Consider the following 16,434-nt stretch of genomic DNA (forward strand, 5'->3'; position numbering starts at 1 on the left):
CAGGAAAGAGAGGTTCTCCAATATTCCTGTCACACAGTATTTACCAAGCTCATTACCACAGTGCCTAGTGACTAGCCAAATGCTGAAGGGGAATAAAGTGACCTGGATGTCACTCCAGACCTGCTCTTCCTTGTGGATGAGTGTAAAGGATCCAACCTCCCATGGCCACAGGGAAAGCTCCTGTTTTGGGGGATAAGAGAGGATGATGTTGCCAAACCAAGCTACAGAAGATTGCTTTCAGTTCTCCCTGCTTTGCTGCAGTGGGTTTTTCTTGCGTTTGGCTTTTTTTCTGTCTGGAAGCCAGAACTGAAATACTCCTAGGGGAGACTGAAATCAAACAGCAATTTATGTTCCTCTCCCATCCTGTTTTTTTCTTATTTTTCCCTTGCAGAAGAACAAATCCATCCTCAAACCTTGGCATTTCCCAGTTCCTCCCAGATCTGAAGGCCAGGCAGGCACACAGCAGCAGCTGGACTCTTGCAAGCTGTCAGGAGGAAGGCTGCTGCAAGGGAAAAAGCTCATTTCTTCTGAGTAGTTCTTGCTTCTTTGAAGATAACCTCTGTTCCAGACACTGGAAAGAATATTTATGCACTTAGCAGACAATACTGAACATCTGCTCAGCTATGGCCATGTCCTGAAGTGTTTAATTCCTTAAAGCTGTTCACTAATTTGCACCTCCTGAAGTGAGAATTTGTGGGAGGGGTCACAGAGCTTGTTCTACCCCTGCTCTTGCAGAAAGTAATCTCATGGAAGTGGACACAAGCCTGTCTCCCAGAGACTGGGAGCATCCAAAACTGCACCAGCCCCCTGCTTCATCCTTTCCTCCACTTTTCACAGGGGAGGCAGAACCCTGCAGGACTTGTTTAAAGATGGTTAATAAATACATTGCAGGTGGTACCTGGAGGGGAGAGGTCGTTTGCCTTTCTCTTGCAATGTAGCAGTGGGGCCCCAGGGGCAGCACTGCTGCTCTGCAGAGCTCTGCTGGCACAGGGGGACAGGAGAAGCCTCAGTTCATGCTCCCAGAGCTGTCTGTACTGGCCAACATGTGAGAACTCATCAGGGCACTGAGAGTCAGGAGTGATACAGTCACGCTCTACTTCCTCCATAACACAAACTGAAAAATAATGAGGGCAAGCAAGCCACTAAAAATAAACTTAACCTTTCAGCAGCCACGGCATCACTCTTGCCACATGCAGATGATGGGGCTACCATGATTAATTCTGCTGATTCAGGACTGGAAGGGAGACAAGACACAAACCAGCCTTTAGTTAATGAGAATTGCTCGTGCTCTGGTGTCCCTATCAGCACGGATCTCATCAGTCCAATGTTCTGCTCTAGCTGAGGACCAATGCAAAGCTCTGGGTTCAAGGGAATTGTAGACAATGAGCATTTCCTGGTAGCATGCTCTGAGACAAGAAGAGGTTAAATCCCCTGTGCACACACAGGAAACAAAGCATGAAGGTGGGAAAGTGATTTCTGCACAGCCACAAAGTAAGACAAGAGTAGAACTGGGATCACAATCAAGAGTTTTCCTTAAATTTATCATATATAACTCAGTTGCTAACTTGTTTTCCCATGATCTCTTCAGGGTGGAGGAGGACACCTAACAACCTGCCTTTCATTCCTCTTGGTAGGTCATATAGCTGAGTGGGCAAACACAGGCCCTCTGTGCCAGTGGTGTGAGCACTGGTCATCAGCCTCTGCTCACTCCTCAAACTGTGCCTGACACCATCTCCACACTCAGCCCAAAGGCACTGCTTGCTTTAACTCCACCCCCCTCCTCTGCTAAGCTATTTCAGAAGTTGCTGGGAAAAGCCATGATCCCCCTCTAACACTGAATTCCAGCTATCAAAGCTCTCAGCATCTTCCCAGAGGAGCTGAAGGTCCCAGTATGGGTTCTGTGGCACTGCAGCTTTCTCCAGGCAGGAGAAAAGCAAATCACTGTGATGTTGTCAGCAAGGAGAGCCAGAAGAATTTGTTTATTTGAATTGCACAGATGATTCAGAAAACAAATGGGTGCTATAAATACAAAGCTATACTTGCAAAGAGTTCTTCTCATGCCTGGGAAAGGCAGGAGTAGCTCTGGAGGAGATCTCTCTAGGACATAGTGGGGTCTGAATGAGCAGAGGGTAAAAGTAAAATACAGTGTCTGTTTTGCCAGCAGTCTTTATTAGAAGTGATTTTAATCACTTTATTAAAAAGTGATTTAATAAAGGGATTTTTGTCTATTAACCTCACCAGCACAGAGGGTCCCATAATGTAAGGAATAAAATGGTGTAGGAACTAATCCTAAAAGTGGTAAATAGGGACAGCTCCAGTTAAAGAGCAATGTTCTTGGGACAGAGAAGTAAATTCAGGTATGTGGACAAGATGGCAACATCCTCCAGTGAAGAACTTTCCAAAACCCACCTGCCACCAGCTCAGGCATCAGGGATTCACACACTCTCCTCAAAGCAGAAGTGCAAAGTTATCTGTGGCTTATTTTAGTGGGATCAAAGACAGGAAGAGCAAAGAGGGCCCAGTGAAAGGGAGACTGGCAAGGTGCCAGCTGATGGAACATGAAAAGATGCTGTTGGTTATTTCCAGAGCTGTGGCAGTTTCTGCAGACAGTGTCACATCCCACAGCCTGGCACTGAGCTGGAGCAGTGAAGTGAACACTGCCCCTGGTTCTGCTTCCACAGCAGCACCACCATGGCCCTGCACCAGGCCAGGGAGGAACCCAGAGAAGTTTGCAGACGTACCTGACAGCAGAGTAAAGAGAGATGTGGTTGGCATGGCCACTCACTCCTCCTGAATCAAACGTCACCACCTGCAATAAAACCACACAACAAGAAGCATTTAGAAGCAGGAGGAGGAGCCTGTGCAGTTCCCAAATTTGACATCCAAGCCCTGTTCCAGCCTGTTGTGTCTAACGAGTTGTTTATGTGTTGCACAATGAGGCCTTGTGTGTGAACTCCTCATGCCACAGAAACACAACCAAACAAACAAGCCACTCTGGAACTAGATGACTGCACAGCCTAACAGCTTGAACAACAGAAAGATGACAAAGATCGTGCCCCCACTGGCAGGATGCACTTGTTACTTATTACCAGGGCAAAAGGTCACTTTCAAAATGATCTGTTGCAAATGTGCTCCTGACCCCAGAGGTCCAGCTCTGTGAATCACTCTCTCCTGGATCTGAGAACATCCTCTAGTGCCTGTGGATGACAGGGTGAAGTTCTGCTTTGCTGTGCTGTGAATCAGGACATTGCTGCAACAAGAGCCACACAAGCCTGTATGACTGTCCTGGATGTAATGAGGCTTCACCACAGAATAACACAGTGATAAAATAATCTGATAGGAGAAGCAGCCTTTTTAAACAATCTGAATGCACTTTCGTACAACCAAATCAGGCTTTTTACTGAATGAGATCGTACTGTTAATTGATTCTCTGCAGGGAGAAATGGGAACTCCAAAGTGCAGAAGCAATGTGTGAACACAGCAGTGACCAGGCACTGTCCAGAGCATAGAACACTCCTGTGTTAGACCCATTAACAGTGTGTCAGGGCTGAAGCATCACCCCGGGGACTCACTCCCTCTGTGGGGCTCTGCAATTGGCACTTAATTCTCCCAGTTCCAACCAAGCAACCAAACTGGCAGCACAGATTGTAGAGTGGACAGGGAATGTGTGCCCATCCTCTTTCCAGGCAGTGACAGTCCCTGGACAGTGCAAAGCTCAGTGCTTGCTCTGGGAGAGGCCCAGTAGCAGAGCTCTCCATAGCTCCCTTCTCTGGGACCAGGAAGAAATCATCAACTCCCACGTTTCAGGCAATGTTTGTTTCCTTGCCAGCTCGTTCTCTCTTCAGGGAAGGAAGTGCTACAGCCTTGCTCACTCACTGCACCTCCCTTCTCAAAATCTATTTTATATGCAGGGCCTGGAGCACTGGGTTAGAGATCAGGGGAAGATCAAAAGCCACCGTGCCCCTCCTGCAACTGCAACTTTCTCCTCCACCCTCCAGCAGAGAGGCCCTCTCAGACACAGGGTATTGAGTCAAGAGGGAGAGGATACACAAAGACAGTGATAAGAAATGTTTCAAAACCCACGAACTTCACACAGGCCTGCTTTAAACCCACCCACTCAGGACAAGCCCACAGTTAGACTTTCCACTTTGCCCAGTGGCTGCCAGCAAGCACCAGGTTGCTCTTTGCTGGCAGGAACTGGTGAGACCAAAATTGGTTTCATTCACGTACAAAGACGCATTTTTTTGTCAACTACTATTTTATAAGGACAAAAAGGATGTGTTTAACCTTGGCTGCTGCTGCTGCTGCTGCACATCAGCAGTACCAGAGAGCTCTGCAGGGCCTGCCACGGTGCTGAGCCTTCCCCATGGATATCAGCTTTTGGAGGAGCTCATCTGGAAACACCTGAAATTCAGCACAGCTCAGGCTGAGCACAGCACCCTGGACTTTACAGATAGAAATAAACACGCTCTGAAGTCACTCCTACTAAGAGTGGTACGTCCCTAAGATGACAACGTACCCTACTCACTGCAGGCAGAATAAATTCCTGTTCAGGTGAATAACAGTGTGAGTCTGATAAGGGCTGAATTTTTTACTCAACAGGGACAGAGAGATGGTTTGTCTCTTCTGCCTGGTCCCTGATTTTCAAGTAACCTGTACAAACAGAATATTTTTAAGAGCAGTACCCTGCTGTCAAACGTGGTTGAAATTAGCCAATGGGCTGTAAAGCTTTTTGAAACATGCATGCGCACATACATATAAATATAACTGCATTATTCCTGTTTCCTTAGGAAATCAAGCTAAAAACCCCAGACAAGCCAAAACACACATTTTTTCTTCTGTGGAGGTTACTAGAGAACAAACCAGAAGACTGAGATAAGAGACTTCAGTGAGCAGACTAAATAAACTAATCATTGTTTTTACAAAACTGGCTTGGGCCAACTGTGGGAGCAACAAGGCTGGGTTAGGAAATATTCTTGACATGGGAATTATCTGTTCAGAAACACCTTTGGAGGTTTTTCTTCTCCACATCTGTTTTGAAATAGAAGCTGCTGAGCTTATGTAACAACTGAACCAGCTGAAGAGACTACTGAGCCCATTTTCAATTCCTTAATCCAGTTTACTGTTCGGACATTTACACCTGAATTGCCTGTTCTCTTCAAATAAAGGAATTTTTAAGTATAATTCTCAAGGTATGTGCACAGTGACTTGGCCAAGGTGGCATTGCCTTTGTCTGATCCCTCTCAGCACACATCTGGCTCTGGGACAGCAGGGATGTCCCACCCTAAATATATCATCTAAATATTTATATAAGTCAACTAACAGGGCTCTGATTCCACAGCACCACTGTGCTGCTCATGACTTGAAGCAGGCAGCAATCACATGTAAATCAATCCCTCTGGCTTCAGGGATTCATTTCATTGATAAGGAATTTGAATTTCTTTCTCACATGCTGAAGGTATTTTCACACGGGAGCATTTGCTGCTTCCACATGGTGCATCTCCTGCTCTGCTGGCTGTTAACTCCTGACCTACACCAGGCTGATGATGAAATCAAGCAAACAATCAGAACAGGATGAGAAAACCTGAACATCTTGAAAGTGTCTGGGTTCAAAACAGGCTTAGCCAGTTCTGGGAGCGAAAGGCTGGGATAGTAAATATACTTCATGTGGAAATTATTGCTCAATGAAATCTTTAGGGCAAGAGGAGTTCCCTCCCCACACCTGTTCTGAAATGGGAGCTGCTGCTCTTGCTGGTTTTTCTTCTGGGTGACCTTGGTATTCAGGAAATGGAGCTTTCACTAGTGGAAGCCAGAGGAGCAGCCAAGACAAACAGGTCCAGAAATCCCTTCCGGAGAGGGGAGAGCACAGAGGAAATTACTCACTTACCAGCAGAAGAGAAAATTCCTCAGAGGCCTGGAGTCCATGATCCCTCCCCACACCTCAAAGCTGAGGTTCTCCTCTCTCAGGTGTCATGCAGTGCTTCAAACACAGCACACATCTGCTGTGGGGACACAAAGGTCTCTGCTTTTTAACAAGGGCCATCCCTTAAAATGCCACAGCAAGCAACTCCACTTCTCATGGCCTTCCCCTGAGCATCTCTCCTTACATTCCTAGAGGCCAGTGAGATACAAACTCCCTTTGAGTTCCTTCTGAGTTTGGAGATGTCTTTTGTGTCTGATTTAGGAGCAACAATAGCCTGCCTGGAGCTCACACAATACTATGTAACTCCTTTTTTTACACACCAAACACTTTCTAATCTGGATCAAGACAGAGCAGCCTTGGCTGCCTCTCCCTGCAACATTGGCTTTTGCGTGTAATTCCATCAGGCAGGAAATAATTTCCAAAGTCTATAAATTAGTTTTGGCTTTGAGTACACCATCCATTAATTTCTGTGTCTGCACTATTTAATGTAGAGCTTGGATGAAATATGTCCCTGTATCTCCCAAAAAGATTGAGCTACTCCTGGACTTCCAGGGCAATTGAACAAATGAGTAACCATGTAATAGAAGGAAACTACACAGAACATGTGGGACTTCTTGCCTCGTAATCCTTCCTTTCAGACATGCTGGAATTGCAGCCCCTGCTCCACTGCCAAATGGCACACAACATGTTCTGTAAATAAAGATAATGAAGATACCGTTGTCGATGCTGTGACTACTGGGAAAACTGGGGAAAGTTTTCCCACTGGCATAGGTACAACAATACACACCTCCCAGTCATGTTGACTCCATTGAGTTGGTCTGAAACTCTGTTAATTTTTGTTTTTTTCAGCCAATTCTATCAATTTCAACATTAGTTAAAAATGGGCTCAGTTTACCTTTCAAGGCAAGGCTGTTGGTTTAGGACAGCAGAGATATCACAGAGAGTAAGCTCTGAAGTTTTAAATTGCAGGATGTTTAACAAAGGTAATTAGGTGCTTCTCTCCTTGTTGTGGGCAAATTCAGTCAGATCCTAAATGAATGGTATTACAGCAAACACATGAGACCCGTGTTTGAGACACTTCAAATAATGAACATTTCCAGAGCAGTTCATTACCAGCAGCCCTGAGAAGCTGCTCCAGCTGCCCTTGGTGCTGCTGCTGTGTCCTGCTGCAGTGATTTGTCCTCAGTGCTGCTCAGGGAAGAGCTGATGGGAATGCTGGGCTTCCATCCTGGCAGGGCCAGCACCATACCCAGGAATGTTTCCCGCTCTTCAAACATTTCACTGCTCAGCTCAGCTCTGTCAGGGGCAGACTCCAGCCTCCCCCCAGCACAAACTGCTGGAGTTTAATTTTCCCTGAGGCAAAGATTTAATCCTTCCTAACCATCCAGAGAAGTTCTGGTGTTTTCAGAATTTCTTCTGGGGTTTTGGTGCACTTGTCCCTGTGCCCCTGAGAGTCACAAACATGCAATACAAATCCTCCTGTGTATGGAGCTTTCACATTCGATTAAAACCTATCTATTCAGGGGGCCAAAAGGCACAGAAGGAGTCCAGGAAAACTGCATTTGTCTCTGTGCACAGCAATGAATTTCATGGAAAATTAGCCTCAAAATCAGTACAAAGTTGGATGCATGATGCTGGTTTTGTGCTCATGGGGCTTTCATGCTACAGGAGATGTGGTTTCTTGTTTTGTGAAGTGCTGAAAGGCTTTGAGAGTTTCGTGATTTTGCTGCTAATCAGTGTGTGACAGTGCCATGCCTGATCAAAGCAGGGTTCAACAGAGAAGAACAGAACACAACTCTTTCCATGCTCAGGCCCTTATTCCTGTTCTGTGGGAAAAAAACCCAAACTATTCCAATGCCAGGAAATCTCTCCACTTTAGTATTCTTCAGTCCTGACCTATAACCCTGCTAATCAAGCTCTCTAACACACATCTGCCAATGGGCTTCAAATCTAAGCCTAAACCCAAGTCTAAAGCCCAAACGGGCTCTCTCCACCACCACATGGTTACTTTAAAATACAGAAACCATTTGAAAAGTTAGAAAAGCGAAATTCCTCCACTGTTCATTATTCACTGGGAGGCAAAGAAAGCTCTCCTGAGAGAGAAGATACATCCTAACCTTAGAGACTCCAAAGAAAGCTTCCAGAAAGGCAACGCCCAGAACACTGGCTCAGGAGTAATGTGGCATTTGCCTGTGCTGCAGAGTGTCACATTACCAGGTTGATGTTCTTGGCTTCTATGTGCTTCAGGACAAGGGTGGCGAGGAGCTGAGTGTCCCACTCCACAGCAGGATTGTCTGGAAGATCCCTGAAAATGAGAAGGGCAATCAGTCACTTCACTGCTGAGAACTTTGTAATGACCACTCTGGAAGAGAGAGATCATCTTAATCACAGAATGAAATCAAGATACATTTATTTACCATATACAATCACTGAACCTTATTTAAGAGTCTTACAAGCTTGGATACTGGAGGGTTGAATGAGAAAGAGCAGTTCCAATACGCTCCTCATGGATTTGCCAAGGTCTGCCTTTCCTCTTACCATCAAGGCTGACTTTGTGACTGCTTTACTTCAAGCAACATCTATTTTGTAAATTCTTTTTCTTGATTTATCCCAATCAAATTTAAAACTCCTTTAAAAACACATTTTTCTGAAAGACCTCCCAATCATAATCTACTGGTAAATTACACTGGGAAGGTACCAAACAAACTCCTGCTGTCGTTTATTCAGGAATAATCCATTATCCACAACCAGAGGACAGTAAAGTTGTAATTATATGGCTTGGATTTGATAGTAACTGTTCATGTGTTTATTTTGTGCTTTGCATACCCAGCTGGTATGCAGAGCATACTGTGACTGAACTCTCTGCCTGGGTATTTTGGATTGCAGGATTCTAGGGGCAGGGACCATAAGCCAAATGCAAAATATCACCAGACAGCCAAGAGAACATTCCATATTTACACAACTGAGAGCTGAATGTGACCCCCCCCCTCCACCAGCCATTATGTTTGAATAAAGCCAAGAAAACATTGCTCACAAAGCTGCAAAGGTTATTAGAAACAATAGGATAACACACAGCTGCTAAAGCCCAGTAATGACATGTTAAACTGGTCTTTTTTTAAGACCTTTTCCCTGCTCTGGAAGTCTGATAATTGCCATGATGTGGTTCAGCAGCAAAATGACTACACAGCATTCTCCCACAGACACAGGGGCCTGGAGCTGAATTGATCCAGCTGTTTGCAGCAGAGAGCAGGAGCCACATCCCAACACTGCTCCCTCCCCAGACTGCAGGGACAGCAACATCTGCAGCAAAACTACAGGGAAATGTCTCCTTGGCACATCCCAAAATAAACCTCAGCCTGGGTTTTCAGGAGAGGTCTTCTGGCCACAGATTTTCCCACTGCTGTTAGCAGTAGTTGGAGTGGAAGGAAGAGCTTTATGTCCAAACTGACCATTAGATTTTCCCAGTTGTGTTACGTGTTCCTGTTCAGCTCAGGCACAAATAATGCGAATTATTTGCAGCACAAGGGAAGGAGTCCCTAAACCAGGCTACACATTCCAGCTCTGGTCCCTCTAGCAGCACTACAGCAACAAAGTTTTGAGCTGTTGGTACAGACAGTATCTCTGCCTCATGGACACCAGACACCTGAATTTCACCACTGGAAAGATGTCCTGGTGCATCTGGTGGCTGCCCCATCAGCTTAACAAACCTGCATCTCACCTGCTCACACACAAACTTTCACACCTCCTGTTTGAGGAGGAAGTGGCCCTGGTGACCCTGAAGGTATGACAGGTCTCAGCATGTCACAACAAGCCTTAATCTGAGCATATTTATAAATATGATTCACCTAAAACATCCCAAGAAACAACCACACTGAGTCCAAGTGCAAGTCTGACAGTGCTTCAGTTGTTTGAATGATACCTTCAAGGTCTGTCAAGCCTTAATCTGATAATGTTAAAGCAGCAGATTAGTGGAACAGGGATTCTTACACTGATCACTTACAGTGCAAATACCATTCCCCCTTTTGGACAGGGCTTAAATGGAGGAAGTGAAGAGTCCCATTAAAACAGGAAGGGTGCTCCAACAGTAAGAGGTCAGGAAAAAAAAGTAGGGCTTGGAATTTATGATGTCCAGGAGGCTTTGGTGTCATAGCCACTGCACTCAGCTTTATTGGGCTGTCTCCAAAAAGGCTGCTGGGTAGTGGAGCAGGTTTTAACTAGTTTAGACAGATAAAGATCATCCTCGTCAATGGAAATGAACAGCTGGAGGCAACGGTTTAGAATCCCTGGAAACAAAACAATCTGAAGGCATGAGCAAATTAACTCCATCAACACTGAACTGATTAAGCAGGAATATTCTACCTAAAATTCTGCTTCCACCCAATTACTGTTGGTCATAGAGAGACCACTTTCTGGCAGTAAAGAAAAGGAAATATTCTTCTTGCATCAGATTTGTCAGGTACAGAAGAGAAGATGATCTTGCCAAACAAGAGACACATGCACAGAAATGCATTCCTAACACATTCATAACCACGATGGTCCAAGGAAGTATTCCCAGCTCATTCTGCAAACACAAAAACTTACACATGGCTAAATGACAAACCCAGAGTCACCCAGAGAAGTCAACAGCAGAACTGAAAATAAATACATTCATCTAGACTGCTCCAGGAAGTGACTTTTCTTTTATGGCAAGAGTTTGTATAATACTTTATGGAGTTGGAAATGTATTCCCATGATAGTAAGGGACTCACACAAAGCACGAGACCAGTAATTTTCTGCCTGTGCTCTGGATATCAATAACTGGGTACAATAAGGATGAAAAGGTGATGAAGAAAACTGAGTTCATACAGAGCCAAGCACACGGGGCAGGCTTACAGGAGGTCTCCACATGCCCAGGGAACTCTGAAGGGACATCAGACTTTGAAAACTGCTCACAAAATCATACATGAGAAAAATACTTTTCCTAATATCATAAACAGGTTCTCCCCAAATCTGAACAGTCCTCCGAAGTGCTGCACTATTAAAATAAGCTGCATTCATTGATTTTACCTTTGTATGAGAAACATTCAGCATTCCAGTGGTTAACTGCATGCTGCCTTTCTGGCTAAGGCTGATAAAGCCCCTGAGCTCAAGGTCAAAGGGCTGAGATAAAGGACTATAAAGGAGTGAAAATTAGCACATTCCCTGGAGCAGACGAGCTCATCCCAGGAGACATGTTCCCCTCCCTGTCCTCTGCCCCAGAGAGCTCCTTGTTGCTGCTGTCAGTCACTGCCACACATCAAGACATAAATCCTGCACCGGAGGCCTCCCAGGTCATGCTGCTGGAGGGGGCTGTGGGAAGGGCACAGGGGTTTGGGCACTTTGCCATATTTCCATCAAACTATTATGGTCTGGAAGGGATGTTTATTGGATTCCACGTGTCTGATATTGAATGCAGGTGGCTGCTTGGATGCAGGGAAATACAGGGAGATGCATAGGAGAAAAAAAAAATATTTTCAATGTAATTAAGCTCCAGAGGAGTCCTCCCAGGAGTTTTCAGTGAAACTCATGCTGTGCACTGTACAGGGAATTTACAGCTGTGCCAAGGGATCTGCAGCCTCAAGAGAAGGAAATGGAGAATTATGGTACTGCAGATGCTGCAGTGTGGAGAAGGGTCTGTCTGCTCACTGATTTCAGCAGCCACAGGAAACATCATGCTCAGAAAACAAAATCCTGCACCTTCCAATGTATCCATCCACTGGTAGCAAGGACCAGACAAGACCCCTGTTTTTCTCCAACTTGCTCCTTTGCTTTCTTCCCTGCCAAGCTGAAAAGAGCAGACACTGGCATCTGCAGCTCCCCTTCCCAAGGTTTGCCCAGGAAGGATGCAGTGGATGTCCTGGTTATCCTGGAGCACCCTTGTGTGGAGCTACAAGGGCCCACAGCAAATCACATCAGCATAAGCCACCATCCCACCTTTGTGCAGGTTTGGCCCAGCAGCCTCACAGCTGAGAAGGAGAGACGTCAAAAATCACTGCCTGTGCCAGCTCCTCTCCAGGCCTCCTCCTCTGCCTGCCCTGGGCTGGAGCTGCTCTCCCACCTCAACCTGGCCATTGGAACATGCTGTACTTTGCCAGCACTGCTGGCCCTGCCAGCAGCCAGCACAGTTTGTAGGGTCATCTTTCTAGGAACATTTGTACTCAAGATGACCAGATTCCTGCCATTTGGGAGGTCACTTTTGGCCAAGGTAGAGATTTCAAAGCCTTCACAGATATATATTGCCAAGTTATACCCTCCTTACATGATAGACTGCTCAATCCCCGCTCAATTTTCCACTGCTCATCTTCCACAGAGCTTTCAGCAGCAGCCAGTGCATTCAGATGGACAATCCTCTCTTGAAGCCTTCCGTGTAATTTATTCTGCTCATGAACTAAGCTCTCATGACTGCTCTAAAGGTTAAGTTAAACCCAACAGCTGGTCTGTGTGATGGCCACGTGGCTCCACAAACAGCAAATGGGCAATGGGATAACCTTGAGATCTGACCCTCTGGAAATCTGTGAGCTGGGAAATCCCCAGGCCCTGGGGGACTCTGCTTACCTGAAAGTCACCCCATGGGGACCAGCAGGAACCTCTCTGCCCTGACATGAAACCTTTGTGGGTGGCTTTTATAGGGAGCAGGCAACAGAATGACACATTTCAACACACCAGTGCAAAACTTTCAAGGTGTCCATGTAATTTTCCATCCCACTACACACTAAAAGGGTCAAGACGAAAGAGCTTTCCCATTTCTTATTGCCTTTTTATCCTGCAGCACAACCTTTATCAGTCCAAGGCTAGGGACCAGGAAACTTTCTGGCATAATTTCTCCTTATCCCCAGTGTCTGATTTTACATTAAATCAGCCCAAAGGTCAGTGGGTAGATGGTGGAAGCAGGTGAGCTGCTGTGCACGAGGCTCCCAGCTGGGAACAATGACCACAGTGTGTTTGCTGGAACAGAGGATGCCCTTTGTATAAAGTTATAACTGTATGAAATGAACATCTGGGCAATGAAACTGGATCAAGAAGCAAGAGATCCCACAGAACAAAATGACGTGAGTGCACAATTAGTGAAAAAGCCATGTGATGACTAGAGGCAATCAGTGACCTTTATATCACAGCATCAAAGTAATTGAAAAAACTGTGTAAACAGAAATTATTTCATGCTCTGAAAGTAGAGCAGAGAATTTTTATTTTTGAGATTATGCTAAGATAAGCTAAGACCGGCTAGCCCTAGGTCTTGAAGCACAGCCTCTAAATCCTGACTGTTAGAACTATTTATAAATTCCTCTTCCTATAATGGGCAATTACAGACAGGAGGGAATTATTGCTGTTAGGCTGCATGTACATCTCTGATTCAATTGAAAATAGCCCACTTAGATAAATGATCAGCATCTTGCAACATCATGTTCTACAGAGAACAGATGCTGTGTGCTTATTGGAATGTAACAACCTCCAATTTGGGAGAGAAATGGACTTGAGCAGGATGCCAACTATTAAATGAAAAGCCACCTACGACAGAGAAGCTCAAGAAATTTTTAAACCAGCAGCATCCTCCCTCTCCTCATAGTAAAGAAATACAAATTATTCTGAGAGTTGTATTTTAAGATTAGAAATAATATTCTCAGAGTTTGGTGTAGGTAGAGGGTAAAGGAAGCGGGGAAGATGTTAATGACTGGAATATTAACAGTAAAATACTCTGGGAGAGCTCTGCATGTTCCCACTGAGCCATGGACAAACCCTGACAGGTGACACTCCAACTTCCTCCACACCTCCCCTAAGAGAAATGGTAATTAGGTCCTTAGGGAACACATTTTTTTGACTTGGGCATGATCATGTGTTTCTCTTCAAGAAATAAGCATCCTTTGGGCTTAAATTCACAGGAATTATGACAGAACACAGGACTGGTTGTTTGCAAAGACCTATCCAAATGGCTCTGTACTCATTTATTTTTTTTTAAATGAATTATTGATGATTTCTTAGCAGAGACTGATGTCTATTCACAGGGATGACACAATTGCTTATCATAATTTGAAATCTGGTATTCATTTGACGTCTGTGCCTCAGCAACTTGATGATAAATTACAGCACAAAGCTCTGTAGGAACAAGTTCATATTCAATGTCTTCAAACAAAAACAATTGATGGTTCCTTTCAAGACCAGAAATACATAGAAGAATACATGATGGCTAAAGCTAATTTTAAAAAGTAACCTAAAAAAAAGAGTTTGGAGAGGGCATCGGGCTTTGCTGTGTAAGACAGGAAACAAAACTCAACTCAATTATCTCTGAATTGATATTTAGTCACAACATTTTTATCTTCTGCTCTTCACACCAGTGAAATGGAAATAATTATGTTTACCCCTATGTAAAGAAGTTTTGGATCCTCCTAAGAAAAGTGATCTATCTGTTCTCTGATTTCTGGATGGAAATCTAAGATGTGTCTCAGCAATCCTGGGTACTGTGATCCCCACAAACTTGTCCTTTACTCCTTATACTGTTTTCCCATGGGGTATCGAATCAAGTTCAACATCTTGGTCTTGACTTGAAGGTCTAGTCCAAAATATACAAAGTACTGCATAAAACCCCAAAATTATGGTGAACAGTTCTGTCCATTTGGAGCTGAGGAGCTCTGCAACAAGGATAACATTTCCAACAGTCAGGACTTCCTTTGAGGCTGGTGCCAGACAGTGATGGGCTCCCAAATCGAGTAATCACAAACAACTTTTGATTTCTACTGCAAATACCAGTAATACTCCTTTGGGACTTGACCTTTTTAGCAGAAAGCACAGTAATATTTAAAGTTCGAAATTCCCTAGGCTCTCCAGAGCAGGTAAGAAAGCTGAGACATCTGGGCCAAATGTCATTCCAACAATGGAGACTCCATTTGCCAAAACACGTGACAGGGGCTGGGTGTGTCACCTACTGGACACCTTGCTTTGGTCACAGTCATGTAGGTGTCACCACAGGATGCTGCAGCTGAGGGACACAATTCCCAAAGAGCACAACCCCTGGGCAAAGCAGCAGCATTGCAGTTCAGCACCTTCCTAAGGCCAGGAAGGTGGATGGAAATGCTCAGTGGAAAGCCTGAACAGCAGATATGGATTACAGCAGCCTTTGGGAATTTCAGATCACACTCCCAGAACCATCTGCTCTTGTCTGTGTCAGTTCCCAGGGGAGGAATAGACTGACCTGATCCCAAAAAGGTGGACTGGTCTCTACTAACTCCCCAGGCTCCATTTGTACCCCTTCGGGATTCCTGTGCCACTCTGATGTTTTGGACAATAACAGGGGAAGGACACAGCCCATATTTCTCCAAAGCACCATCAGCACTGCGAGGAATGAGCATCACTAGGCCCAGATGAAGTGATCAGGCAGATCCCAGAACAGCTCCCAGCCACAATCATTCCTCATTATTATTGTTGGCTTTGCTATAGTGCCTCAGAATTCATCTGGGCCCTGACAGTCTAAGTTGCCCTGACTGAGAACAAAAAGCCCAGCAATCCCACAATCACCACTGATGTTTTAAAACTGAAATACAAATCACCAACAAAACCAGGACTCTCTGAGGAGCAGACCACAGGATTTCACTCCTCCCTTAGTTTATTTTGTTATGTAAAATGCTTTGAAGAAAAGAAGAGCTCAGTGGGGCAGAGTTTGGGACGGGGTATGTTAAGCCATTTGCCAAGAAGCCATGTACAGCTCACATGAGTCCTGGCACCACTGGCTCAAGGACAGACTTCCAGTTCCAAACTGGGGCAGGAGGACTCACTATCCTGGTGGAAGAGCTGTAAGAGCACAGGTAGAAGGCAATACCCTGCTGTACTCAGCAAGTTTTGCTCTGCAGTTCTGCCACACAAAAGGTCACACATGCATCCTAACATTCCTGGGACCTCACAGTGGAAAAGGTATAAACCTGAGAGGAAGGAACAAAAAGTCTCTCACAGCAGCCAGCAAAATCTTTCAGAGGCAAATGACTGAAATACCACAACCTTCATATGCCAAATAAACCTGGTGACCCTTCATCACAACCTTAATATTAAATCTATTTGCTCTTGGAATGATAAATATACCACACTGTATAGGCAAAACTGCAGTTCTGATTCTGGCCCATGGAAGTCAAACAGGACTTTGCCACTGACTCAATGGCCAGACCCTCAAAAAGCAGGACAGCCAAAAGCATAATCACTCCAACCAAAGAGATAGACCTTGGTCTATTCCACGTAACAAAAATACTACAGTCAGAAACCTCAAGAGACAGATTGTAGCCAAATCAATCTCTCAGCCACTTTAATTAATCATCTAGAAAGGGAAAGCACAGAATAGTCACTTCATGGACATTGATTTCTCATGCCAGAACTTAGGTAAATGCAGATACAACTTCAGCAGAGATCTCCAGAGGATGATGGCCTAATTCCAAAGGCAGCTTCCCATGCTGCAACGTTCCAACTTCCCTCTACCAATTCCATCCAAAAGTTTCCTGGCTTCTCAGCCTCCCACA

The 16,434-nt window shown here is 45.0% G+C and overlaps 1 protein-coding gene across 1 annotated transcript in view; it reads right to left on the minus strand.

Annotated features, from left to right (window-relative positions):
* The window catches only part of PIGL (phosphatidylinositol glycan anchor biosynthesis class L), a 52,741-nt gene that overhangs the window by 11,526 nt on the left and 24,781 nt on the right, over positions 1-16,434 (minus strand). Inside the window, exons 3-4 of the mRNA XM_062507175.1 lie at positions 8,138-8,228; positions 2,742-2,809 (exon numbers count right to left, since the gene is read on the minus strand). Coding sequence (XP_062363159.1) covers positions 2,742-2,809; positions 8,138-8,228 — 159 coding nt within the window. The remainder of the gene's footprint in view (positions 1-2,741; positions 2,810-8,137; positions 8,229-16,434) is intronic.

Source organism: Cinclus cinclus, chromosome 22 (assembly GCF_963662255.1).
Source record: "Cinclus cinclus chromosome 22, bCinCin1.1, whole genome shotgun sequence".
NCBI lineage: Eukaryota > Metazoa > Chordata > Aves > Passeriformes > Cinclidae > Cinclus > Cinclus cinclus.